The 27568-nt window shown below is 35.8% G+C and overlaps 1 protein-coding gene across 1 annotated transcript in view; it reads right to left on the reverse strand.

Moving 5' to 3' along the window:
* Nucleotides 1-7137: 7137 nt before the first annotated feature.
* Nucleotides 7138-27568, reverse strand: part of LOC133326266 (plectin) — a 58286-nt gene continuing 37855 nt past the window's right edge. Inside the window, exons 6-13 of the mRNA XM_061534948.1 lie at nucleotides 22344-22526; nucleotides 21958-22278; nucleotides 17147-17335; nucleotides 14744-16777; nucleotides 11459-11880; nucleotides 11254-11388; nucleotides 11115-11172; nucleotides 7138-7244 (exon numbers count right to left, since the gene is read on the reverse strand). Coding sequence (XP_061390932.1) covers nucleotides 7209-7244; nucleotides 11115-11172; nucleotides 11254-11388; nucleotides 11459-11880; nucleotides 14744-16777; nucleotides 17147-17335; nucleotides 21958-22278; nucleotides 22344-22526 — 3378 coding nt within the window. The 3' untranslated portion in view covers nucleotides 7138-7208. The remainder of the gene's footprint in view (nucleotides 7245-11114; nucleotides 11173-11253; nucleotides 11389-11458; nucleotides 11881-14743; nucleotides 16778-17146; nucleotides 17336-21957; nucleotides 22279-22343; nucleotides 22527-27568) is intronic.

Here is a 27568-nt window from a genome sequence, read left to right on the forward strand (position 1 = left end):
TTGGGCCAATATTAATAATTTTTAATGGGGATAACTGTATTTTTTATTTTCTTAGGGGGACCCCACCCCATTCTCGGGGTCAAAAATGTTTTTGGTATAATTAGAATCTATACTAATTCAAGAATGTCCCTACAAAATTTCAAGTGAAAATCTCAAGAACTCTTGAAGATATGGGCGATTTATTGTGTCAGCATCAAATGACGGCTAAAGGGCTTCTCAAACATTAAGCGCGTTTTTTTTCTTTTGCGAATGGCGGGCACGATAACTCAAAAACGAATAACCCAATCGATTCCAAATTTTTACACGTTTCTCTGTGAGTGTATAGCTATCGTATGAACTGGGATAAAGCCAATCGGTGAAGATCTTCCTTATTTTTTAACTTGGTTTTTGGTAAAAAATTGTCGATTTTCCAAAAATATTTTTTCAAAGGTCCGCCAATTTGTTAACTTTAGAGCGAAGTCAATAATCCTAGTTCATACTAGAGACAGACATGTTCTGTTCGGATTCCGATGTTCCAGTGAGGAGTTATCATGCCCGCCATCAAAAATAAGGACTTTTCTTTAATTACAAAAAACAACAAAACAATTACACAAATTTTTTGTAAATTATTTTTCTTTTCTTTTGTGATGACGAACTGATTTGCTATGGAATGTTAAATGTTGCAAGATATTTTGGACGATGTGGTTTCGGACAAATCTGTTAAAGAATGTCATAATAATATTCATGATGGGGAATCCACTGTTGAAGTTTTTCATTGCAAACAACCCAAAAGTTATTTTAAAAGAAATTGTAGATTACTGTGAAATAATAAGAAAATGTTTTGCAGTTAACGAAATTGAACAAAACTCATTTTATGAAAAGATAGAATCGTTTGTTGTAAATTCCTTAAAAAAGAAGCATTCTAATACTACATAATTCTTCTAAAAAATGTGAACAATTCACATTTGATTTAATCCTCCAAAAGCTTGAAATTAATCTCAAACTTTATTTTTTCATTACAATAAGCTTTCAAAGCATTTGAATTAAAACAAATAATATGTTATTGTTTAAACTATTGATTTATTTTAAATAAATGTATAAATTTGTTTTTAATAAACAAATTAAATAAATGTATAGTCCATGACGAGTATCAGGATTCAGTTATAGTCCATTAACGGGCTTAAAACGAAATTCGAATATAGTCCTAATTCGCTTATAGTTCACAAAAATTGTGCAACTATAGTTGTGGATTATAAGCGAAAACTACTGTATTAGCAAATCATTTTCCAATAAAATAATTATTATTTATTCCTCTCACTCTCACATATTTCCCTTTCTGAAAATATTCATGGAAATGGTGTAGAAAATGTTAAAAAAATATATATTTACAAGTTAAACAAAAAAACAGAAGAAAAGAAGCAGAAGAGAAAATCAAACTGGCGATTTTGTGTTTTATTTCGAATTGCTTTTTGTATCTTTATTTAAATTTGTTTTGGTTTTTCTTTTTATTAGGTTTTATATCATTATTAATATTATTAGTATTTTATATTTATATTTATATATATATATATATATATATATTTATATCATTATTTATATTTAATATTATTAATAATAGTATAATTATAATATTAATAATAATTATAATAATAATAAAGTGAAACTGAGACAGTAAAAATGAATACATTAAGTTCTTAATTTGTTGTTGTTGTTTGTTTTGTTTGCGGATATCATTTGTTGTTGTTGTGGTTGTTTGTTTTGTTTTTGTTTGTCTTTTCTGTTTAATTAATTTTTTTTCTTTATTTCCTTTAACATGGCAGTGATGTCTTAACATTTTACAAATAAATTTTTAATTATTTTATTTTGAGTTCTATTTTTTTTATTTAGTTTCCTAACAAAACAAAAAAGAAATGAAAGAAAAGAAAATGAATATTTGCAAAAATACAATAATTATTGTGGGATTGTTTTTGTTATTGTTGTTACAATTTGTTGATTTTGAATAATTTTTTTTTTGTGAAAGAGATGAGTGTATGGGTTTTGTTGTTGTTGTTGTGTGAGTGTGTGGGGTTATGGTTATTGGTGAAAATAGGTTTTAATGTACATTTGTTTATTGTTGTTGTTGTTTATGGTGCTGAAATACTTTTTTTTTTGCTTTTAAATTTCATTCCAGAATATTTTGCAGTTTTGTCCTATTGTTACTGATAAAGTGATTGTTGTGTAGTAGTTTTGTAATATTAGCTATGTAATGACTTGTTTTTTGTTTTGTATACTTGGGATTTTTTTTAATAAATATTCTTTTTTAATTTAATAATTAATTGTATATAGTTTTTTTTTAATATATTATATAACTACATACAATTTTTTTAATTATAGATACAAGAGATAGCTTATGTTTTTGTTTAGGCAAAAACAAAATTTTTACTATTAACTTATAATTAAAATTAATTGCTTTATAACAAAAACTTAACATAAGAATTTAAAGAAAAAAGCTTCGGCAGATATTATCTAATTTAACATTTTAACTAATTTCTTTACTATTCATGAACTATATGCAAAAGGGGTTTTTTTTAGAATTGTTTGACAGGTCTGCGGGTTCTGTATATCCTCCACTATTGCTTTTAAAATTTCAAAATGTGCGAAAATTAAGAAATAGCTGAAAAATATCAGATTATGTGTCATACTAAATTAAAAAATTGCTTGTTTTGGGTTACTATTTCCACAATATTCAATCAGATTTGCTTTATTATACCCTACACAACTATGTTGTCAGGGTCAGAGATGGTCTGTCAGAAACAGTGACGTAAATGACATACATTTCCGACGTATAATACATACGTCAGAAACGTCGGAAGCATACCCAAAATCATTAGGTTTTTGACAAAATAGCAATTTCCATTAATCAATTTGAAAATTATGTATGCTTTACTCCAATCCGTATAAAATTTCAAAATTTTCTTCTCAAAAAAGTTTAACAATTTTTATCAGTTCTAGTAAGGAATAATCAGATATATGTAGAAATGATATATATTCTTCGAAATAACTGTATATGGTGATAATATTGAAATAAATGACGTTTACTACATTTTTTACATTTCATACAGGTATATGACGTTTTCGACGTTTACAACTTTTTGACAGTCGAAAACCTAAAAATTTGTAATACTGACCATCCCTGGTCAGGGTATTGCAGCCCCAAAAGTTTGTAACGCCGCGAAATATTGGTCCAAGACCCACCTTTAAGTATACCGATCGTCATATCTCGTCTAGCTGAGTCGATCTAAACATGTGTGCCCGTCCGGCCACAGTTATGGACAAATTTTCACGCAATTTTGCATGTAGGATGAGTTCTGGCCAATGAAGATCCCTATTGTTTTTGGAAAAGATCGGTTAAATTTTATGGGATGAAATGAACCAAAAACTTAATTTTTGTCAGTTTTTCTGGTCGCTCCAGAGGCCGCAATTATGACCCAAACACCGCGAATTTTTGCATGGAGAAGGGAATCGGGCCAGAGAATAAGCATGCATGTTTTGATAATTAGCGGGTCAAATGGACCCTGACTTTTGTGTATGGCATATATTCTATTGCATATATATTTACTCCTGAAGGTCCTAGACCCGAGAAGTTGATAGTATGTTCAAGAGGAGTGGTTGACCTTTAAATGGATACCAATTATATGGTCATATGTATTCGGATGTGGGAGTTACACATAAATATTTACGGGTGTTTACGTACTGTGATATTATTTAGTAACCCATTACCACACTAGAGGGCGGAATTATAGCGCTGATTGCTTTGAAATTTTCCATGAGATTCCAGTTATGGTGAAGGACAACGCCTATAATTTTCGGCGATGATCACACAATCATTTTGGGATGAAATGGAACGAAAACTTAATTTTTTGTGTTTTTTCGGGTCGATCTATAGGCCATAATTGGAAGCCGAAAATCACAACACAACCCACGGTGAAGGGAATATGGACAAGTAATTAGAAGGACTGAATATTAGTAATATTCGGAAAATATGTCAGTGTAAGGAAAAAGTGCTGTTGACCTTTATTGGGGCAAGAGGGTGCAAATATCACGAAATATTGACCAGGCTCGGAATAAACACCAGCAGAAAGTTAGAGTTCCGTGTAGGGTATCATATGGTCGGCCCCGTCCGACTATACTGCTCCGCTCACTGGTTTACTTTTTTAAAATGGTTGCAATAGCCACTACTATTATTTTGACCGCAGAGGTAGTAGACTACTTTGAAATAAAATATAAAACACAATCGACCTGTTCCAGAACCTGAAAAAAAAATTCTCTTAATTAAAGTTTATTTCGATTCCTGGTCTGGTCGCTCCAGAGGCCGGAATTATGGCTCAAACACCGCGAATTTTTGTATGGAGAAGGGGATCGGGCCAGAGAATAAGCATGCATGTCTTGATAAAGATCAGTGAATATTTAGCGGGTCAAATGGACCCTGACTTTTTTGTGTGAAAAATGACAAAATTTGTATTCTATTGCATATATATTTACCCCTAAAGAACATAGACCCGAAAAGTTGGTAGTGTATCCAAGAGGAGTGGTTGACCTTTAAATTGATACCAATTATATTGTCGGATGTACTCAGATATGGGAGTTATGCAAAATAAGGTAAATGTGACTATGTGCATAGTATTACTATTACTCCATTAGAGAACGGAAATGTCGCGCTGATCGCTTTGAAATAGTAAAGGAAGTTCCGATTATGGTCAAGGACGACGCCTATAGTTTTCGGTGAAGTTAAGATTTCATTCAGGGGGTGCAATGAACGGAAAACTTTAATTTTGTCAGATTTTCTAGTCGCTCTAGAGGCAATTATTATATGCAGAACATCGCATATTTTACAAGGTTATGATCGGTCAATATTCCGAGGGTCAAATAAACCAAAACCTAAAGTGACAATTTTTTATTTTACGGAGTAAAATTTCACCTTAAGGAAAAAATGGAAAATATGCCAGGCTTAGAAAGTGAAGTTGTTGATCTCGAAATATTGCCCAGGTTCAGAATATAGAACCGCAGAAATTTTGATTTTCGTGGAAGTTGTTGTTTAGATGATGATCGGTCAATATTCCGAGGGTCAAATCAAGCAAAACCTAAAGTGACCAGTTTTTTATTTTATGGCGTAAAAATTCACTTCAAGAAAAAAAATGGAAAATATGCCCAGTTTCAGAATATAGAACCGCAGAAAGTTACAGTTTCGTGGTAGTTGTGTAGGGTATCATATGATCGGTCCCGTCCGACTATCCTGCTCCGCTCATTGTTTTTTTTAATGCAGTTAATTTTTTTAATTTATGGTGGAGGACCTACATAATATCTGATATTTGAAGTTTAACTTCAGAATACATCTAAAATACTCTAAAACTCCTTTCACAAAAATAATAATAAGTATAGCAGTATTTGAGTTGTTTTGTTTTTTTCTATTAAAAATTTAAATTTTATGAGCATCTGACAATTGTGAAGATATTTTGTGATTGGAATAAAAAAAAATGGCTGACATTTACAGAGTGGTTGTCAGAGGAGAGATATTTTAACATCGTCAGTTAATTCAATTGTAATTGTAAACAGCATTCCCAACTGAGGTCAGACGCACCTATTGTAATTACAAAACACCTGTCAAGCCAGGAATGAGAAAAAATATATTTCTAATAATTTACTGTAATTGTTGTTGTAGTAGTTAATATTGCTGATTAAATTTGAATAATATGACTACGCTTTATAGTTCTAGTTCTCTTTTTGTTTACTTTCTGTACGGGTTCTCTGCGTCTTTTTCGGCTAAACTGCATCACTGGCTCATTGAATTTCCACTAAATTGTTGTTGTTTTTGCATTTGTTTTTGTTATTATTTTTTTTTTTTTTGGTTACTATTACTAATATTTACATCATTGTTTTATATAATATTAATTTTATATTTGTTTTATTTTTTATTATTATTTAATATTCAACTTTACCTCACTTAAATAAATTTACTAACTATAACAAATTTGTGGGGGGACCGGGGGGAGGTTACTATATTTTAATTATTGTTAATAATTTTTGTTTTGGTAATATTTTTATTATTTTCTTATTTATTATTTAATTATTAACTACTAACATTTTCTCTTTCTTTTTGTTGTTGGTTGTCTTTTTTAAAGTGAATATGTGTTGTTTTTTTTTGTATTTTTTTTTTAATATTTTTCTCTTGAGGGATTAATGCTGTATAATTTCCATAAGTATTTTGTTGTTGTTGTTTTATTTTTAATATTTTTTTTAATGTTACTAAATGTTTCCTTTATTTATATAATATTATTAATTTGTGGTATTTGTTTTATTTTTATATTTGACAATTATAATAAACTATGATTTAAGTTGTTTATTTTTTTTTATTTATTTCTTTAATGATGACATCACATTATGTTTAATATGTATATATATAAAGTTTATTTATTTGTTTGTTACAATTTAACCAATTTTTGTTGTTGTTGTTTCCATACTTTTCTAATATAATTTGTTGTTATTTATTTAGTCCAATTCAGTGGGTTTGAATATTTTTTTAATTATGAAAATAAATAACAAATAATTAAATTAAAGTTATTTGAAAAAATTAAAAAAAAATTAAAGCAATTAGCATTTTTTTTAATTTTTTAAATCTTAAATATAAATATTATTTTCTTTTTTTTTTGTTGTTTATAAATATCGAGTAGAAAAAATATTCGAATTTATAAGTTTTGAAGAGTTATTTTTTTTTTTTTTTTTTTTTAATTTTTTGTTTGTGGAGAGAGTTTTAGTTTGAAGAGAGAGATTTGTTTGTTTTTTTTCCTTGGAGAGAGATTTATTTATATATATATAGAGAGAGAAGAGATTATGTATGGCAAAAATACTGCAGATTTCCTTTTTGGTTTTAAATTGTTTAAATGATATTATTTCTTGTTGTTGCTGTTGTTCTTGTTTTCCATTTTTGCTTTTAAATTACTGTTGTTGACTTGTTATTGTAGTTGGTTTTTTGTAGTATTTTTTGTTGTTGTTGTTGTTTCGAAGAAAGCAAAGAACATTTAATAAATGTACAAATATAAGAGTATAGAAACTGTAAACTGTAGTGTTTTTGTTTTGTTGTTGTTGTTGTAGATTAGTGTTGTAGAAGAGTATTTTTTGGTTGATTTTTTTTGATAATTTTTTTTTCTTTTTTTGTTTTTGTATCGAATAATTGTTAATAACTATGTATATGTTTAGAAAAAGCTCTTTAAGAATCCAGCTGGTCCAGCCTGTAAATAAAAAGGGGAATAGAAAGATAATGTTTTTTTTTATTATATGATTATATTATTATAAATTATATATAAATAGTTATTTTATAATGAAAAAAATATAATATGTTCTTAAATCCAAGTTCGGCCGGGTCGAATTGTTTATACCCTCCAACATTAGGTGAACATTTAAAATATCTAAAATCGGGTTATGTCATGATAGGATGCTTTAAAATCCCATTTCGAATCCAAAAAAAAAAAAAATAAATAAATTAAATCGTTTGAAAATCTTGCCCGAAATCCCTAATATAAACGTAGGATCTCTCTAGATTATGCGAGTGGGCTAAAGCTAATGGCCTATTATTGAATCCGCTTAAATCAAAATGCTTGATCATTCACAAAAACAGAGAAATATCATTGCAGCGTACTGACATTCTTGTCAACAAAGAAAAAATCGAGCTGGTATCCAGCTTCAACAAATCATTAAGCTGGAACAACCATATCACTGCTATCGTAGGACAAACTTAGTCAAAATTAGGTGGCCAAAATAGGATATTTATAGTCGTACAGCTGGTCAAACAGAACAGTCTATTTGATGTTGGAGTGAATGAAATCTTTATAGACTTCTTTTTTATTCGACCGGAATGGATACATTATAGACTAGTTAAAAATTGTATACATGAATTGAAGGGAGTCTTTAAAGGTGAAGTGGAGGGATTCCAAATAGAGAAGCGAAAACGATCTTTAAACGATTCTAAGAGAGTCCCAATAGCCGATGGCTTAAGGGAGTTTTTATCGACGATCTAAAAGAAACATTTATGGACGAGTTCTTTATAGACGATTTGAGGGGACTGTATATCTGAAGGGAGTCTTGATGGACGAAGTGGAGGGAATCTTTATAGATCAGCTGGAAGGTGTCCGTATAAAGCAGCTGAAGTGAGTGTTCATAGACAAGCAAGAAGAATTCTTTAAATAAGAACAGGTGGAATTCTTTAAAATCGAGCAGGTCTTTATCGGCATGCCGAAAGGAATCGTTATCATGGAAGGGAGTCTTCATAGACGAGATGATGGGAATCTTAATATGCTTCAGATCCATATTCAGATCCATGAGTTTGGTTTGGCTAGAGGTGGCCTCGGTTTTAAATTGATAACATAGCCAAACGCAGTCATGGCTTTAAACACCTCTGAGAGGATTGGGCTGTCGAATGTGAATTATGGTCGACGAAGTGGTGGGTCTTTTCCAGGATTTGGTGTTTAAAGTCATGTCTGCGTTTGGTATTCCTGCAAAATTATTCGGCTATGCAAGATAACTTTAACAGGCACAAGATCAGCAGTTAAAGTCGGAAAGGACCTCTCGGAGCCCTTTAATACCGAACGGTATTCAGACGAGGTGATAGTTTGTCGTGTCGAGAGGCAAAAGTGAACAGAAATGGCACTCTGTACACCAAATTCGTCGTAAAGGCATTCGACAACGAGAGGCAAAAGTGAACAGAAATGGCACTCTGTACACCAAACAACACATGTTACCCGCCTACGCCGATGACATCGATACAATGGGTCGAACACTGAGAGCGGCAACGACCACCTTTCAACAAATTGAGAAGGAGTCAGGAGCTCGGCTTATGGAACCGAAGTTCTGTCACAAGCCAGCTATGTAAGTAAGAGTTTAATTAAAGCGTATGTAATTTCCATATCCACTATGGAAACAACACTTTAGTCAAAAACCTAATGGTTTGGAATGGGTTTTCGATTTTTATGACGTATGTATTATACGTCGGAAATGTATGTCATTTAAGTCACGGACCAACACTTTTTTAGTATTCGTCCCCTTTTGGGGTAGTCCTTATATAACCTTTTTTGTATTAAAATAGTTAATTGGTTTGTTTCACGTGTTCTTTTTATCATATAACCTATTTCACCACTTATGTGGGATATTCGGAACTCGAAAATATCAGTTTATATCCTACAAAGTATGGAATTCTAAAACGATTTAGCTATTTCTATACGACTCTATATCTGTTGTAATAATTCTATCTTCAGAGGGTATCGATATATAAAACTAAAATTTCAGGTTCAAAAATGAGCTATTAGGCATGAGTACCATTTAGTACAAAATTTCATGATTCGAGCTCTAAAGGTTCACCGAAATCCAAAATATTCATTTAGCACACATTATTTCCATAAAAAACTGTCTATATACCCCAATCCTACAACCCACAGTGATCCTAAATCCATGTTTCAAGATTCTAACTCTATCGGTTCACCCACAATTCAAATAGTACCAAATTTAGTACACAGTAGTACTTCTTTCCAAATCCTCCTTCCTACCCCAGTCCTACACTCCCACAGTGATCCTAAATCGAAGTTTCAGGATTCCAACTCTATTGGTTCACCCACAATTCAAATTGTACCAAATTTTGTACACAGTCTGGTTGTTGATGAATCGTTAAATCAGTCAGTCAGTCAATCACTTTACTCTTTTATTCGTATAGATTTGATTTTAAATTCTTAAACCCCTTTTGCTTGAAAATGATTTGATGAGGTACATTGATGCGTATGAGCTATATATCACTCATGTAGACAGAGAAAATACCAGTATGGAAAGTACTAAAGTAGGACTGGGGCGACTATATGATACCCTTCAACACTTTGGGTATATTGTACATATGTATCCTATCAATTGCATGTATATGATCCCTCTTTCTTCAACCTACCCTAACTTTAAAAATGTAATCTATATGTGAGAGCTATATCTAAATCTGAACCGATTTTCACGAAATTTAACACACATCGTTTTAGACTTAATTCAGTATGCTGTGCAAATTTTCGTGCAAATCGGAGGATATATAGGGACGTTGGTGCATCATTTACATAAAATCGGACGAACATTTATATGGGAGCTATATCGAAATCTCGACCCATTTTCCCGAAACTCACCACCTATCATTCTAGACTCAATTAAGTACGCTAAGCAAAATTTAATGCAAATCGAATCATATAAAGGGACTTTGGTGCACTAGCTAGCTATATCTAGCTATATCTAAATCTGAACTGATTTTCACAAAATTTAACACACATCGTTCTAGACTTAATTCAGCACGCTATGCCAAATTTCGTGCAAATTGGAGTATATATAGAGACTTTGGTACACCATTTACCTTAAATCGGACGAAAACATATATATGGGAGCTATATCCAAATCTGAACCGATTTTCAGGAAACTTGACACACATCATTCTAGACCTAATTCATTACGCTGTGCAAAATTTTGTGTAAATCGAAAGATATACAGGGACTTTGGTACACAATTTACCTTAAATCGGACGAAAATATATATGGGAGCTATATCCAAATCTGAACCGATTTTCAGGAAACTTGACACACATCATTCTAGACCTAATTCATTACTCCGTGCCAAATTTCGTACAAATCGAAAGATATATAGGGACTTTGGTACACCATTTACCTTAAATCGGACGAAAATATATATGGGAGCCAGGGACGTACGAAGGGGGCGGCCCGGGGGGCCCGGGGGGCCCGGGCCTAACCACAAAATGAAGGGTTCGTCCTTGGGCCAAATAAGTGACCTATGCCAAATTTCATCCAATTCGGATTATAAATGCGACCTGTACTTTGTTTACAATTTTACATCGACAGACAGACAGACGGAGGGACGGACAAGCATAAATCGACTCAGAAAGTAATTCTATGCATATTCTCAAAAGGAACCATGTGTCTATCTCGTTTCCTTTTGCATATGTTTGTAACAACATATGCACAAAGACAGAATACCCTGTACCACAGTGTGGTGAAGGGTATAACGACCCAGCGAAACGTATTCTAATCTAAGATCAATCGTAATCTATTCATTTTATTATAAATGCTACTTACATCTGCTTGTTGCTGTGTTTGTGCTTGTTTGACTTTTGCTTGGGCAATCTTTAAGGCTCTGTAAGGAAAAGAGTAGAAGATAATTATTAAATAATTTATAAATTAAAATATAATTAAGTATTTTTTTTTCAATACGCACTGTTGCAAGTCCATAATTGTCTTCTCCTTTGCATTCTGTTCCTCCTGGGACATTTGTACCAATTTGAGTAATCGTTCGGTTTCTGTTGCGGCCTTTTGGTGTTCCTCCTTGGTTGTTTGTAATTCCTTGATGCAACTGTTATTACAAAAACAACAACAATTAATAATTGTGTTTTTTTTAATTGAAAACAAATTTGTTAACTTACGCTTCCAATTGCCGTTGAGTGTCCATGAGTTTTTTGTTGAGTTCACCAGCTGCTGCGGCCCCACCACCCTGAGCCTGTATCTGTTTCTCCAATTGATCCATTTGTTCTTTTCGCTTGCGCAGCTGTACATCGAATTCGATCATCTTCTTTTCCTTCTCTTCGATATCCTTGCGTTTGGCTTCGATTTGTTTGCGCTGCTCTTCGATGATCTTGCGTTCGCTTTCGACAGCCTTGGCTTGATTATCGATTTGTTTACGGACTTCGTCCAGTTGTTTCTGTTGCTGTTCCAATTGTTGTCGCTGGGCTTCGGTGGCGGCCGCCGTGGCACCGCCGGCTTGAGCTGCCTGTTGTAGTTGTTGTTGCAACTGTTGGATTTGCTGTTGAGCGGCCTGTAATTGTTTCCCTTGTTCCTGATTGGCGAGCTGGGGGGAATGGTGATTGGGCGGTTATTATTCGATATGTATAAATCGAAATATTATAAAACATTAGAGCATAGAAAAAATATAAAAATGCATCTTCCCTTATAGGGTCTTCCCGCAATGGACCCTATAATGGGTATTCTGCCTACAATAAAGGAAAATTCTATATGTTGTCTTATGAAAGACCCCTTATCTTTAGAAGTTAATATTAAAGATTTCCTGCCAATGGACGACCATATAAGGCAGGATCATTCATAAAAAAATACAAAAAAGTCTTCGATCCAAGGGACCACTTCAAAAAAGTATTTAGTCTCTTGAAACCTTGAGAAGGTGAAATATAGGCACAGGTATATTGAAGAACTGACGTATCGGATCTTTAAACGCTCAATAGAAGAAGTCACGACCTGACCTTAGAAAATCTCCTTGCAGGCTGTGGAAGATTTTGTTGGTCCACAGACCAGAAAATACACAATGTCACTAGAAATTTTCAGAATGTCTTTAGCAAATTAAAAATATACCTGAATTGCCTGAATCAAAAAGGTCGTCTTTCTTTGGGAGGCCATCGATTTATGTCCTTTGCTACTGAATCTAAGGAAGACCCTTTACAGATCATTCGGGATGTTTTTAACAGGGCATTCTGTTCATGAGGGACCCTTAGAATATAAGGACATGACCAAAGAAAATATCATAGCAGGCTGTGGAAGATTTTGTAGGACCACAGACCAGAAAATACCCATTACCAGTAGAAAAAATTCAGAATGTCTTCTGCAAATAGAAGATCTACCTAAACTGTCCGCGGTTACCCAATAAGGACGTCTTCCTGTCTTAGACCGTCGGCCTTAAGGGCTAAGCAGAATGAGTCATCCGTTGCGTTATGTGTTATCGAAAATACAACAACCACAAGGAAACGATAACACAAACGCTCGAAGTTGATGTGCGCTGCGCTTCGAAGTTAAATATATTTCAACTTTTTGCGTGCGTTAACGTGATAACAAAAAAAAAAAAAAAAAACGCTCAACGCGAACATTCTGTTTAGCCCTTTAGATTTATGTCCTTTCCTACTAAAATCTATGGAGGTGCCTTTTCAAGTCATTCGGGATGTCAAAAGGTATTCTGTTCATGAGAGACCCTATCGAAGTTCTTCTGCATTTAGAGGACTATATTGAAGAATCAAAGTCCATAAAAAATCTTAAGAAATAGTTTCTCTCTAAGGCAGACCCTATCAAAGATCTTCGAGCTATGGAAGACTTACAAAGGGTCTTCAGATTGTGCATGATCTTCAGTCTGTGGATCACCTATAAGAGGTCTTATATTTATGGAGGATTCCATAAAAGTTGTTCTGCCTTCGTCCTATTTAAGAACCTATGGAAGGTCCCGGAAGGGGTAACCTGTGTCCCATCAACAATATTTTAATAAGGAAAGCCCTTGAAAATCGTTTCTGTCTATGGAGGACGCTACCAAGGGTCTTCAATCTATAGAAGGCCTATGGAGACCCTGTATATGGAGACCCTATAAATTGTCTGCTGGCTTTTGAGGGCCATATAAAGGTTTCAGCCTATGGAAGAACTGCCTAAATTTTTGACCTGTGGAACACCCTGTAAAAAGTCTTCAGTATTGTCAAAATGTGACTGGATCTTATAAAAGTTATACAGTCGTTCGAAGGCCCTAAAAATTGATTTATTGTAAATGTCCTACGAAATGGCTAGGGATTGTATATGACCTTGGAAATCGTTTCTGTCTATGGAGGACGCTACCAAGGGTCTCCAATTTATAGAGGGCCTATGGAACGCTTTCTGTATATGGAGACCTTATAAATGATCTCTAGTCTATGGAAGAACTGTCTAAATTTTTGACCTGTAGAACAACCTCTAAAAAGTCTTCAGTCCTGTCAAAATTTTTCTGTACCATATAAAGCTTTCACTGTAGTTCGGAGACCCTAAAAAGGGATTTCTTTTAAAGTTCCTACGAAATGCCATAGGATTGAATACGACCTTCAGTCCGTGGACCTCTATATGAAGTCTTCTGTTTATGAATGATTCTATAAATGATCTTCTGGCTTCTGAGGGTCCCATAAAGGTTTCAGACCTATGGACAACTGATCAAATTTGTGACCTGTAGAATGCTCTCTAAAAAGTATTCTGTCCTATCAAAATGTCTCTGTACCCTATAAAAGTTCTAATGCCGATTAAAGACCTAAAATGGATTTCTTTTGAAGAAATCCAGGTCTGTCATTATCATAGTATCTAAAAAGTCGTTTACCTAGGATGACCTATTAATTGGTATCCCTGCTTATACCTCGTGTCTATGGAGGACGCTACCAAGGCCTTTGAAATGCCCTATAAATGGTCTTCTGGCTTTTGACGATCTTATAAAGTTTTCCCTTATATGGAATAACTGCCCAAATTTTCGACCAGTGGAACACCCTCTAAAAAGTCTCCTGTTCTGTTAATAAGTGTGTGGAACCTATACAAATTTTACGATCGTTCAAAGATTCCATACAAAAATGTCTTTTGAATGTGAGATATAGAGAATCCTCCGTCAGACCTGTCGATATCAAAGTCTCTAAAATGTCGTTTACCTATGAAGAGTTTAAAAATCATATCCTCAAAATGTGTATCCCTTCTTATGCGGGATACCCTCTCGAAATTGTCCAAATACAATTTCTATTCCTGTCTTTAGAAGATCACTGGTGGTAATTAATCTAGACAACCGTTCAAATTACCTATACTAATCTGCGGTCGGGATAACCTGAAAAATCCTTCACATAGAATGAATATCTCTATCTACAAAAGTTTCTTTAAAAAATACGTCCAGAGCACCTAAAAAGTTTATATATTTCACATTTTCTCTCTCCTCGTAGACTTACCTGAGCTTTTTGCAACTCCTCGACCAATAATTCCAACTGCTGTTGGAATTGATCCCGCTGTGTGGTCGCCGTTTGCAATTCAGCCTTAATTTTCTCCAGTTCTTTGTTGATTTCTTCATTGTTGGCAGGTGCTTGTTGTTGTTGTTGCTGTTGTTGTTGTTGTTGTGCCTGTTGGGCTTGCTGCTGTGCCTGTTGCAGCTGCTGTTGTGCTTGTATCAGCTGTTGTTGCATCTTCTGCATTTGAGCATGTTGTTCCTTAATATGCTGATCCATCATCTGGATGCGTTTATGCATCTCCTGCGCTGCCTTATCGGCCATATCGGCCTTAGCCTTTTCGGCTTCGATAACCTTGCGATACTGTTCGACTTCTTCGCGCGACGCACCACCTTGGGTGGCTGTACCAGCCGCCTGTAAAGCTTTGTCGGCTTCCGCCAGTTTCTGTTGCAGTGTTTGGATTTCCTTTTGCATTGCCGCCAATTCGGCCAACTGGGCAGGGCTGGGTCCGGCTGGTGTGGGTGCTGCAGCCGCCACGGCAGCCGGTGTTGTCGCATGCCCATTGCGCAGTTTGCGATTCTCTTCGCGTGCCTTCTGCAATTCGGTTTCGGCGTTCTGCAGCTCCTTCTGGAAGTTCATCAGGATCTCCTGGCTCTTCTCCAGCTGGTGGACCAGTTGTTCCCGTTCGATTGTCAGCTGTTTGCAGTCGGCCTCCAGTTGGGCCATGTGTTTCTCGAGCTGTGGATGTGGTTTGTCCGCTACGCCGGTGCGCGCCGTTTGTCGCAGAGCCTCCTTCTCGGCCTCCGCTTTCTCGAGGCGATCGTGAAGACGACCCAATTCAGCCGACATACGTTCGAATTCAATGCGTGTAGATTCATTAGCTTCCTGTTGTTTAGCCAAATGCATTTGAGCTTTCTCCAATTCTTTAGCCAGTCTTCCGGCCTCCAATTCGGTAGCATCACGAGATTGTAACGCCTTCTCTAACCTATCCCTTAACCTATCTATTTCCGTACGCTCTCCTGCTGTTACCGAAGCTCGCACTGACTCAGCCGGGCTGATGGCTGAAGATTGTTGTAATCTCAAACGTTCTACCTCCTTCAAAAGTTTCTCGTGCTTGTCTCGGGCCTTTTCGCGCTCGATGTGAGCTCTCTCCAACTCAGTGCGTTGTTTCTCCTGGCTGGCCAGCAGTTTGGCCACCTCTCCCTTGGAGAGTTCCAGTTGCAGTGATGTTTCGTGCAGTTTGGACTCCATGTTTTGAATTTCGTTCTCGAGTTTCTCATATTTGTCGCGATACTTCTCGAAGGACTCGGACTCGTATTGAGACTTGCCTCTGATGGTCTCCAGTTCCATGAGGGTCTTGTCGAGTTTTTCGCGCAAACGTTCGTTCTCCTCCTTGAGGCGTCGTGTTTCGCGACCAAATGTTTCGGTGTCCTGCAGTTTTCTAAGTTCGGCCTGGCTCTTTTCGTAACGATCGCGCATTTTCTCCATTTCCACAGCGTAGTGGGCAGCCTCTTCCTTGGCGGCTTCCACACTGGCACTGGCCTTGCTCTGGGCGGCATGGGCTCTCTCCAATTCATACGATACTCTCTCCAGTTCGGATTGTAGGTGTTCCTTTTCGCCTTGGGTGCGCCGAAGATCGGTTTGTATTTTGTCATAACGTTCTCGGTGGTGTTCGAGTTCGGCCCGGGCATTATCCTCGGCCTCTTTGGCTCTGCTGAGTTGCAGGGCGGCCCTATCACAGGCCTCTTGTAAACGGGTGCTTTCATCCTGCAACTTGCGTAGGTCTTCGCGTGCCTTCGATGCGGCTAACGAAGAACGTTCAGCCTCGACCTCAAGGCGAGCACGATCAGCTTCTGCTGTATCGCAGCGTGACTGCAAACGATAGATTTCATTTTGAGCCCGATCATATTTCTCCAGCATTTTTTCGAATTCCTTGTTAGAGGTGTCCTTCTCGTCGATCAGTTTCTGACTGGCATACAGGGCCTTGTCGAGTTTCTCTTTGAGAATTTCCACCTCGGTGACGGCATCATCACGTTCCATCTGAAAAGGATAATGGCGAAAATACTGTGAGAAAAACACGGCAATCGTTCCGAGACTCTTGCATACGCAAAAGCTACAACTAACAAACAGCCAATCGATTGGTTTTTGTTTTGGTTGGTTGTTGAGGTTAGGTTAGAGGTTAGATTATTATTTGAATAGGTTGGTTAACGTTCAAGTTTTCGAACATAAGCATGCAATGTTGTTGCTTATTTTTTGTATAATTTGTTTACTTAGGTCATACTGTTTGTTTTTTTTTACTTTTTTCCTTTGAGGTAAAGGGGAAATTTTGAAAAATGTTCTGTGGAGTGGGTGTCATTGTTGGGGCAGGGTGGCAAGGGAATTCGGGACATTTTTCGTGTGTACATTTACCTGTAATTTCTGCTGTATGACATGGGACTTTTCGTAGCGTTCTTTCAGTACTTCCAAATCGGTTTGCATTGCCTCTCGATCGCGTGCTGCCTTTTGTAGCAGGGTCTGTGACGATTCGGAGCGTTCTTTGAGTGTTTCCAATTCATCGGAGAATTGATCACGCTCCTTTTGGACACGGGCAAGTTGCATCTACATTTTGTTTGGTGTGTTAGTCGTTTGTTTTTGGGGGTTTAGTAATTTATTGTTAATTTTTTTGTTTTGTTTTTTTTTTTATGGTTTTTGTTATTCGAATAACAACAACAACGACAACAGGATTAGGTAGAACACAAGTTGTTACATCAAAATAGAAATTATATAGTAGACAGATATGGAAAAGAGAGAGATAGAGATAGGAATAGTTTTTGTTTATAGTTATGTTATATAGTATTAGTAGATTACATAAAGGAAGTTTTTATTTTTACAATAGAGTTTTACACTTTACAGACACACGCATACACATTTACTATTGATAGTGTTTGTTAGAATTACATATAAATATACGAATATATTACATACATACACATGGATGTGGATGCTGTTTTAACATTGGCGTAGCTTTTTATATTAAGGAAATTCTATATGATATTCATATAAGATTGAGACCCCAAAAATCTTTATATATATATATATATACATACGTATATATTAATGTTCGAGTCATTATTGTGTTTTCTAGAACAACCAGAAAATTTTCCAAAAAAATAAAGTTTTTGGTCCATTCACCAATGTGTGAAATATAGGAAAAGATGCCAGATGTACCAGACAACCGCAGCTCGTTTGACGACTGGCAAAAGGAGCTGACAAAGTACATTTTTGTTCATAGCATTTTGTACACGATGTTTACCAACAAGTTTCGTATTTGAACCATATATACTGAGGTCTGTACTTTGATTTAATACACATAGCTAGATCGACTCAGCTAGTTGAGATCTATTGGTAAATGTTGAGTCATGGGACCAAAATTTATTGAAGTTACAAACTTCTGGGGACCCAGAAACTTGTAACATCGAAATTGTGGACATCGGTCTGCAACATCAAGGCTAGATGAATATACATATGCTAAACAATGTAATTACTGACTTCGTGGTGTAGATTTCCATAATCCTATCGCATATGTTATCAATCCAAATGTCATGAGCGTACAAGCATCCACCTACGCCATTAGAAGGCGTCGAATACTAGAAAGTGGAGATTTCGGAAATATCACCCTAACATGAGAAACTCGCTGTATTACTTCGTGGGGATTAAACTTTCAAATACCATGAGTGACTGGCGTTCGCACTTCTTACTAATGATACAGAGTTTTAAACAAGATGAAGAGTAGTTGCTTCGTCATCCGAAAGCAGTATGAACGGTTCGATCTTTCGATGTCCATTCCGCAAACTAAATGTCATTCATTTAGTTCCATAGTTCCTTTTAGTTCTATCCTTCACTGATACAAGCTAGCCATTGAATAAAATGGAATTCGGTGAACGAGAGCAAAAATGAACCACATACTATAGTCTGAGTAAGCAATTCAAAAACAAGGCCACCTCTTGCCAGAGCAAACTCAAAAGATATAGAAACGGACCTACTGATGGTTCACGCAGAAGGGGAAGGCTACGAATTCGATGGAAAAATCAAGTAGAAGCCCGGCTTATGGAACAAATGTTCTGTCTCAAGCTAGCTAAGGAAGTTTATTTTGCAGAATAGTTCCTTTCGATTAAGAGACTGTTCTGTTCTATTACATGGCCTAAATCGGTTGAATCATCTCCCACTATGTGGGCTGAAAACGCGTGTAAATGTGTTGTTATGATGCTTCAGTAATCCGTATTAATGATCAGCAACTGGATAACATTCACTCATCCTATTTCTGATGTTTCAATAGATTCATCTAATTACTCCTATGCTCATCGCGACGTCAGAAAACTTTTGCGACGGCAGAAAACTATGAGAAAATGATACACCATGTTTTTCGTTCCGTGGTTCGAGGTGAACTCAAATTATTAACCATCTGGTTCTTCTTATCTCTAAATCTTAACATTAATACCTAGAACTACATATGCATTTCAAGTGGATACATTGAACATATACATAGATTTGAGTTAGGAGACATGCCAATCATTCATTCTTATTGAATTAGAGAGAAAAGGTAATGGGTGCCATTATCTGATCCTACAGAACTATAATGTCTCAACAGCCTTAGTTACGGTCTGTAAGATTCACCTTTCACCGGGTAGCGGGACCGATCTGACATTTTACCGGCTTCGAGAATTAAAAGGAGAAGGCTTCGAGAATTTGCATATTGAACCCCTAACTTCTCTTTGCAAGGATCTTTACAAGTTGAGTTTACAACAATATTATATTATTTTAAAAATTAATGATTCTTAATAATTTCGATTTTCTGCTGCTATTTAGTTAAACATTGTTTTTTTATGATTAAACCTGAAAGGCGACCACACTTTACAGGTGCTCAACAATTTATCCGGTTGTGGATTCGATTGATAATACCGTGGTTTGGCGAAGATTCCTATTAAATAGAATACATATACATATTTTTTTTTTAATTTTCCTTCGCCAGAACTGATCATTTATGATGCTTTCTATTAATAAAAAAATCCACTTACTTTTTAATTTAAACTTCACTTGTTTGAGTAAAAAAAAATTGGTCTCTACACAGTATCACATTTAGTTAAATGTTACTTTTTAGCTTTTCTTTGTCATCCACACCTGAGCGATATTATTACCAAACTGGACGATTTCCAATTAGGGATACGTAGTCGAGCGCAAAAGTCGACTTTTCGATTTTTGCCTCTGACCAAAAAGTCGATTTTTAGACTTTTCGATTTTTGCCTTTGACTAAAAAGTCGACTTTTCGATATTTCGATTTTGTTAAAACTGTTCAAAATAGATTTTCGACTATTACTGACTTCTGCAAAATCGACTAAAAATTTGATTTTTTATATGAATTATTGTGAACAGATAACGTTCCGGAAAGTGCCATTTTTGAGCAATTTGAGCTTTGTGATAAAAAAACCAAATATTTATGAAGAAAATCGAAAGTCGATCTTGAAAAGTGGACTTTACGATTGTCTCATATATTAAAAGTCGACTTCGACTTTTGGGCTTTTCAATACAAAAAGTCGATTAATCGATTAGTTGAAAGTCGATTTACTTATCCCTATTTCCAATGATTCTTTCTTTTTATACTCGTGGTTCCCCCATAGCCATTTTCTTCAAAAATTTATCTCTTTTTTCAAATTACCCTTGTTGTTTTATTTCCTTACGGTTGTTTTACATATTGTCTTCGGAGATGACAACCTTGAATGGATGGAACCACCTTGTACAATTTAGTACCGTGTGATCTTACATTATTAAGTATTGACATTTCATTTGCTGTCAACTCACCCGAAACTAAGACAACCAATCATAACCTGAACTGAATTTTTCTGAAAGAATAGAAAATAATGGCCGTAAGTTAGTATGGCATTTGCCCAACACTACACACAGCTCAGTTAGTGAACCTACAAGCATTCCAGTGAACAACAAATTGTCCGAAAGTACTCTCGTAGTGTGTGGCTACCTTTTTGTTTAGCTTGTCGCTATTCGCAGATCATTCACCATAGCACCACTGGTAAGTACACCGATAAATTTATTATAAATATATAAAATTAAAATTCATCCCTTCTATTTTAGGTGTTGATATTGGCTAAGGTGTTGATATTTGAAGATATTCTCAAAAAAATCAGTAATGGTTGTTTCGGAAAATAAGTAAAAGATTCCGACTTTAGATTTTTGCTTTAAATAATTAATAAATATTTTTCCATACATCATATATTCCCTTGTTTCCCTTGGAGCTATAAATTTAAAACATTTAAAATGATTGAAATGTCTGCTAATAATGCGATATCAAATACAACTTCTTCATCTTTCATTTACATGTATTCACCATAATTTTCCTTTTCTAAAAATCCAATTTTTTTTTAGGATACATGTACCTAAGATTAAAAAGTGGGTTTAGACAATTACCACGACTTAGCCAACTGACCTCTGTAAAAAGCTTAAGGTAAGAATGGTTGACGCCTTTTTTCCTTAATAAAGGTTGCACATTTCCTGTGGTTGAAGGAAATATGTCCACCCTGAATTTTATTTATAACCTTTTCAGCTAACTTCATCGATGGGTGCTCAGAAATGAATTTTGACTATAAGGCAACCTGGTGGATAATGCAGTGAAAGCTGTTAAATTCGATGCCAAGCTTCTTCAGAAGTCTTACGAGACCATCAATATTTCCACACATAACCTTAGCGTCATCTGCGCAAATGCCTGCAAGTTTAGAGTTATTCACCAGCGACAAAAGTTTCTCATAAACAATATCGTATCACATATTGTTGTTTTTTGACATTGTCATAAATAAGTTCAATAGTGAACACTGACTCGAATATGTTGTAATTTGCATCAAGACATCGTATACATCGAGTGCAATAGAGAATTATGGAATTTTTTACCAATTCCCCTAACTGAAGGTTATTCCTAGCAAAAGTATATCTGGACAAAGACAAAGATTCCACAAACGCGTGTTCACTCATTGACTGCTTATCAAGACTGATTGTTGCTCTCCGATAGGGATTAGTAAATCGAATAATCGACTTTTAATATGTTTAAGCATGCCACTATTATTTAGAAATGCAAAACTATAATTTTTTTAATACATTTCTCAATCTTTTTCAAAAAAAAAGCTACGCCAATGCTGTCCTTTTCACACAAAACAATATATTTCATTTCCGCTTCTTACCTGTGTCTTTTCAAGTTTTTCACGTATTCGATCTGTGTCCAAGGTGAGTGTTTCACGTTCCTTTTGCATGCGGGCTGCCTGGCCTAATGCCTTGTCCAATTGTGACTGCAAACTGTCATAGTCATAGGTATATTTCTCTTTCTCCAATGTTAGGCGACGAACTTCGGCATTGGATTTGTCGAGTTTCTCTTGCAAATGATCGACTTCGTTTTGTGCCTTGTCCAATGCATTTTGCAGTTTCTCCTGTTGTAATTGTGCTTTACCCAATGTGGCCTGGGTACGTTCCATTTCTTCTTTCATTTTGTCCACTTCGGAGAAGGCCTAGGGGCGAAAGGTGAGAAACATTAAATTAATACTAATTTGGTTTGGGCTTGAAAATGTCTTACTCTATCGCGATCGGCATGTATACGTGAAATGCTGCCTTGGACCTTTTCTAGTTCCTGTCGCAAACTTTCCTGTTCACCTTGGGCATTTTCTAGTTTAGCCTTCAGTCTATACACTTCGCCCTGGCTCTTTTCGAGTTTCTCCTGTAAAGCGGCAGCCTCTTCGCGAGCCCTCTCAGCATCCGACTGTATTTGTTTGGTAGGTGCGGGGGAAGAATTTAAAATTGATAATTATTAGTTTCATAAGAAGTAAAAATATAAAAATCTTTTCATTTTTGTAAATTTCTGTTTTTTTTTTCAAATTCACAACAAATGGTACAGACAAAAATAACAAACAATCTATGAACGAACTATGAAACATCTAAAAAATTGTTTTGAAAAAGCAAATTTTGCAACAATGAAGGAACATTGAAATTGAACATAAAAATTATATATATATATATATATTTTATGAAATCTTGTTTTTTGTATTTTTTATAAACAAAAAAATTAAAAACGATATTTTTGAGAATTGGTGTGGAATTGGGTAGACCAGTAAACGGCAATAACAAAGGATTTAATTACATTAAATTTTTATAAATCTCCGCGAATCAGAACCCAGGAACATGGTATGTTTCATGGCCTTGCCGTGTACTGATCTATCATATAATTTTTTCTTAATGGTGGGATAAATGTAAAAATGTTTTGTGGTGGTTGTGGTAATAGTGGCTGAGGTGGTAAGTTTAGTTAGAGAGTTGTGCATAAAGAGAAAATTATAATTTGGAAAAAATTAATGTTAAAAAGATATTGAGAAGATAAAATGTGTTTAAGAATAGAAGAAAATATTCAAAAGAGAGAGTGTGAGTTAAGAGAGAGAGAGAAAGGTTTACAAAAAAAAAGAAGAAGTATAACTCTCGATTTTTTTTGGGAGTTCATTAAACAATGTCGAGATTGGTGTACACACGGGGAATCAATTATACAACCTACATTGTATACATAGATCTTTGGAATAGATTACCCTAGTCTTTATTAATTCTATTTGAAGTGGAAACCAATATATATATACATATATATTTTTTCATTTCAAATAAAAAGAAAATAATACCTAATTTTGACATATTTGCATTTAAAGTTATACAGTTTTCCGAAAAATAAGTTAAATCGAATACAGTAGATATCGGATATAAGCACATCTCATATAAGAAAAAATCGCATATAAGAAAGATTATGAAAAAAACACCGAGCTTATACTTTCTTATATCCTATAATCCCAAAAAAAAAACGCATATAAGAAAGAAATCACCGGCTTTTTTTTGAGTTTCTTATATCCGATATCTACTGTATAAATATGAATCCCAGATACAAGCGTAAGTAAATCAGACGGTTACTAACTGTATTACGTCTGATATGAAACGTGATATGAATTTGGTTGCGGATTTATGGTTAACAGGAAAATAAAAGACCTCGTCTCCAGATTCACTCCAATTGCAATAATTCGTATAAAAGTGAAGTTTTTCTACTTCAGACTTATCTGTGCCCATGCTCCGACGGAACGCAAATATGGACAGATAAAATACATATTTTACGAGCTCCTAGAAACAATATATGACCGCTGCCCTCGTCATGACATTCGAATTCTGGTAGGATATTTTAATGGAAAAAACAAAAGAGAAAATATTGTATAGAATTGTTTAAAAATACTACTTTTTATTAACCCCTGTATAGGCCCTTAATTATTCCTTAAAATGTAGGCGCTACGGTTTATTGCAACCTTCGGTAAGCGCTTTTGACATTTTAACGTGTAGCTACTTGTCACTTGTTTTGGCGCCTCCTTCTAGCATCATGGAGTAGCATATTGTCAATCGGACAGACAGCACGCACATTGTTGCACACAGGCATATCGTTGCCAAAAGGTAATATTGTTACCACCGACCAATCCATAAATAAACGAGAAATCAAATTGATCATGTTGTGAAAGACGAAAGGCATTCATCCACTGTTTTAGACGTTCGATCGATTCAAGGAGCGAATATCGATTCGGACCACTACCTTGTAGCAGACAATTTTTCGCACTCGTCTTAATGTAGCAGCAAAGATGCGATAACTCGATGTCAAAAAGCTGCAAACACAAGAGACAGCGGAATACAACTCCGCTCAATTTACCCACCTGCTTGACGAAAGCACTCCTTTTCCCGATAATAATCTGCGTGTTGAGGATCTGTAAGGAGCATTTTGCAAGGCTACTGGTATCAAATAGTGGCGGTACAGAAGATACCCAGAAAAAAATTTAAGGTATAGATTGTATATTAACTAGACAAGATGAGGCCAGAATAGCAATCAATAATAATAAAGCAGCAGGTGCCGATGAATTAGCAGTTGAACTTTTCAATTCCGGCGGTAAGATGCTGATCAGCAGCATACACCAACTGATTAGTACAATTTGGCCAAAGGAATACATGCCCAATGATTAGAACCTCAGCATCCTGTGGTTTGTGTACAAAAAAAGGAGACAAGACATTATGTGCAAACTGTAGTGGAATAAATCGCCTGTCCTGTGTGAATGACTGAAGCCGAAGGTCACTGACATTATTGGATGTAATCAATGCGGCTTCAGACATGGCCAAATCCATTACAGAACACATTTTCACACTGCGCCAAATCCAGGAAAAGGCCATGTCCGTTCAGAGGTGTTTAAATGTGTTCGACATTCCTGAAGAAGTACCTCTCGGAGCCCTTTAATACCGAACGAGGATTCAGACAGAGTGACAGTTTGTCGTGTGACCAGTCGTACGAGATGCGAAGGTGAACATATATTACACTCTGTACACCAAACAACGTACGTTATTCGCCTACGCCAGTGACATTGACATAATGGGTCGAATTAGGGATACGTAGTCGAGCGCAAAAGTCGACTTTTAGACTTTTCGATTTTTGTCTCTGAACAAAAAGTTCAAGCAGATGAGGCAGCTCTTGGAATCTTTGAGAGAAAATTTTCTCCGAAAGATCTATGCGCCGATGATGATTATCGCCTTCGAATGAACCATGAGCTGTGCCACATCGACATAGTCAGAAGTATGGAGCTGCAGCGACTACGTTGGCTAGGTCATGTTGTGAGAATGGATGAGGATGCCCTAGCTCAAAAGGCATATAAAAGCGAGCCAACTGATGGTTCACGCCGAAGAGGAAGGCCACGAATTCGATGGAAAGAACAAGGGGAAGGCAACAAGATTGTAATATTTTATGACAATGCGGTGTTAATGGATTCTCAAGACCTTCGCCTTTTAGTGTACTTAAGGATGGGCAGATCTTTTTCGGGGGATTGACAATAGTTTGCTTTTCCGTAGTAATAACCTCTAAATCACTTCCTATTCCACCCAAGGTTGGGTTTAGAGTTATGTCGTTCCGGATCACATTAGTTCAAAGGACTATTCCGCAAAAGAGAGGATCAGTACTATACTACACATCGCTACAATTCCTTTCGTTCGTCTGGACCATGATGAAATAATAAGGTGATGTATCACAACAACAACCTTCGTTTTTGTCTCGATTATCTGTCATATTTTTGCATATAACATTTCAAATGGTTGGCAACACTGCACAACGAATTCAAGTAGAAATTACCCACTTTGACAGTTAATCAAGACATCAACTGCGCTAAATGGACTACCTATTCATTGTGCCATGGTCTGGACCTTTCCGTTCGTTGGAATGCACGATTGAACTAAAATGAATTATTGAACTAATGACCTAGTTCCTTTTGCGGAGCGAATCTAAACAATGCTAATCGCTTCAGGAACGAGATTGTCCAAGTCTAGCTGAAACGTTGATGTAATTTTCCTGAGTGGACGATAATCGGTAAAATTGTCGAAGGAATTGTAGATTCCAAATATTTCCGAGTAATCCAAAAAGACATTTAGTTCATTTTATGCTCTCGTTAACAAAGTTGCTTTCGTTCATCTAGATAAACTAAGTTCATTGGCTGAATTAACTGACACACAAATATGCTCTCGTTAGGCAGTGTATACAAATACAGATAATAGAAGGCAGCGCTGGGGACGCATTGATAATAAGTAATGGAGTATGTTAAGTTAGAATAGTGTATGTAGTTCCCAAGGTACAAAATTGTGAAATAATATCAGAATAGATTCAGCTTTCAAACAAGACAGTTGGTTTTATTCTCAACAGAACTAGTGATCTAGTTCCTTTTTGAGGAGTGAATTTAAAAGAATCGAATTATTCAAGGAACGAGACTACCCAACACAAGGTGAAACTATGGTGTCATATTGTCGGGTGGAAGAATCGGTAAAATTAAAAAAAAATTTCGAAGGAATTATAGAATCTAAATATTCAGAATGGCAGATAATAGAAGACTTTCCGAGCAATACAACAATACAGGGTTGCCCATATTCGAAGGACCCATCTGGCAACGCCATAACTTTTGACAGAGATGTCACATCGCTTAATGACATACCGCGTTTAACGCCACGCGAGCGCTCTGAAATAGTTGAAATTTACATTCAACAGAAGAAGTCAATTGTGAAAACTCAACGTGCTTTTAAAACATTAAAAAACGCGAGCGCTCTGAAATAGTTGAAATTTTCGACTGATAAAGGCTCTTCCTAATCCGAAGAGGCCATATAAAATTCGACCAAGGCGATCGGCCGAGAATATCGCTGCCGTACGAGCCCCCAAGAACATCCCAAAAACGCCGTTCTCAGCAGTTGGGCATGGCTCGGTCCACTTTACAACGGATTATTCGCATTGATTTGCATTTGTTACCGTACAAAATTCAAATGACGCAAATAATGTTGCCAGCGGACAAGCCTCGTCGATTGGAATGGGCCCAAAGAGTCATCGAAATGGCCGAAGATGACGAGTAATTTTGGAACAAATGAAGCCCATTTCACATTGAATGGCACCGTAAATAAGAAAAATTGCCGTATTTACGCCACTGAAAATCCTCAGGAGATTCAAGAACTGCCTCTTCATGACGAAAAAGTCACAGTTTGGTGCGGCGTTAGTGCGAAAACGGTCATTGGGTCGTTTTTCTGTTACCATCAATCAGGAGCGTTATCGCGACATGATGACCAATTTTGTGATGCCAATTATTCGTCGAAAGCGTATGAGGCAGTTCTGGTTTCAACAAGACGGCGCTCCACCGCACACAAGTCGCATAACAATCGATTTTCTGAAGAATTTGTTTCCGGGCCGTTTGATGTCGAAAAGTCGTGATCTGGACTGGCCACCGC

This window comes from Musca vetustissima, unplaced genomic scaffold (assembly GCF_032173495.1).
Source record: "Musca vetustissima isolate MV318-11 ecotype Yass unplaced genomic scaffold, APGP_CSIRO_Mvet_v1 utg15341, whole genome shotgun sequence".
Lineage (NCBI taxonomy): Eukaryota > Metazoa > Arthropoda > Insecta > Diptera > Muscidae > Musca > Musca vetustissima.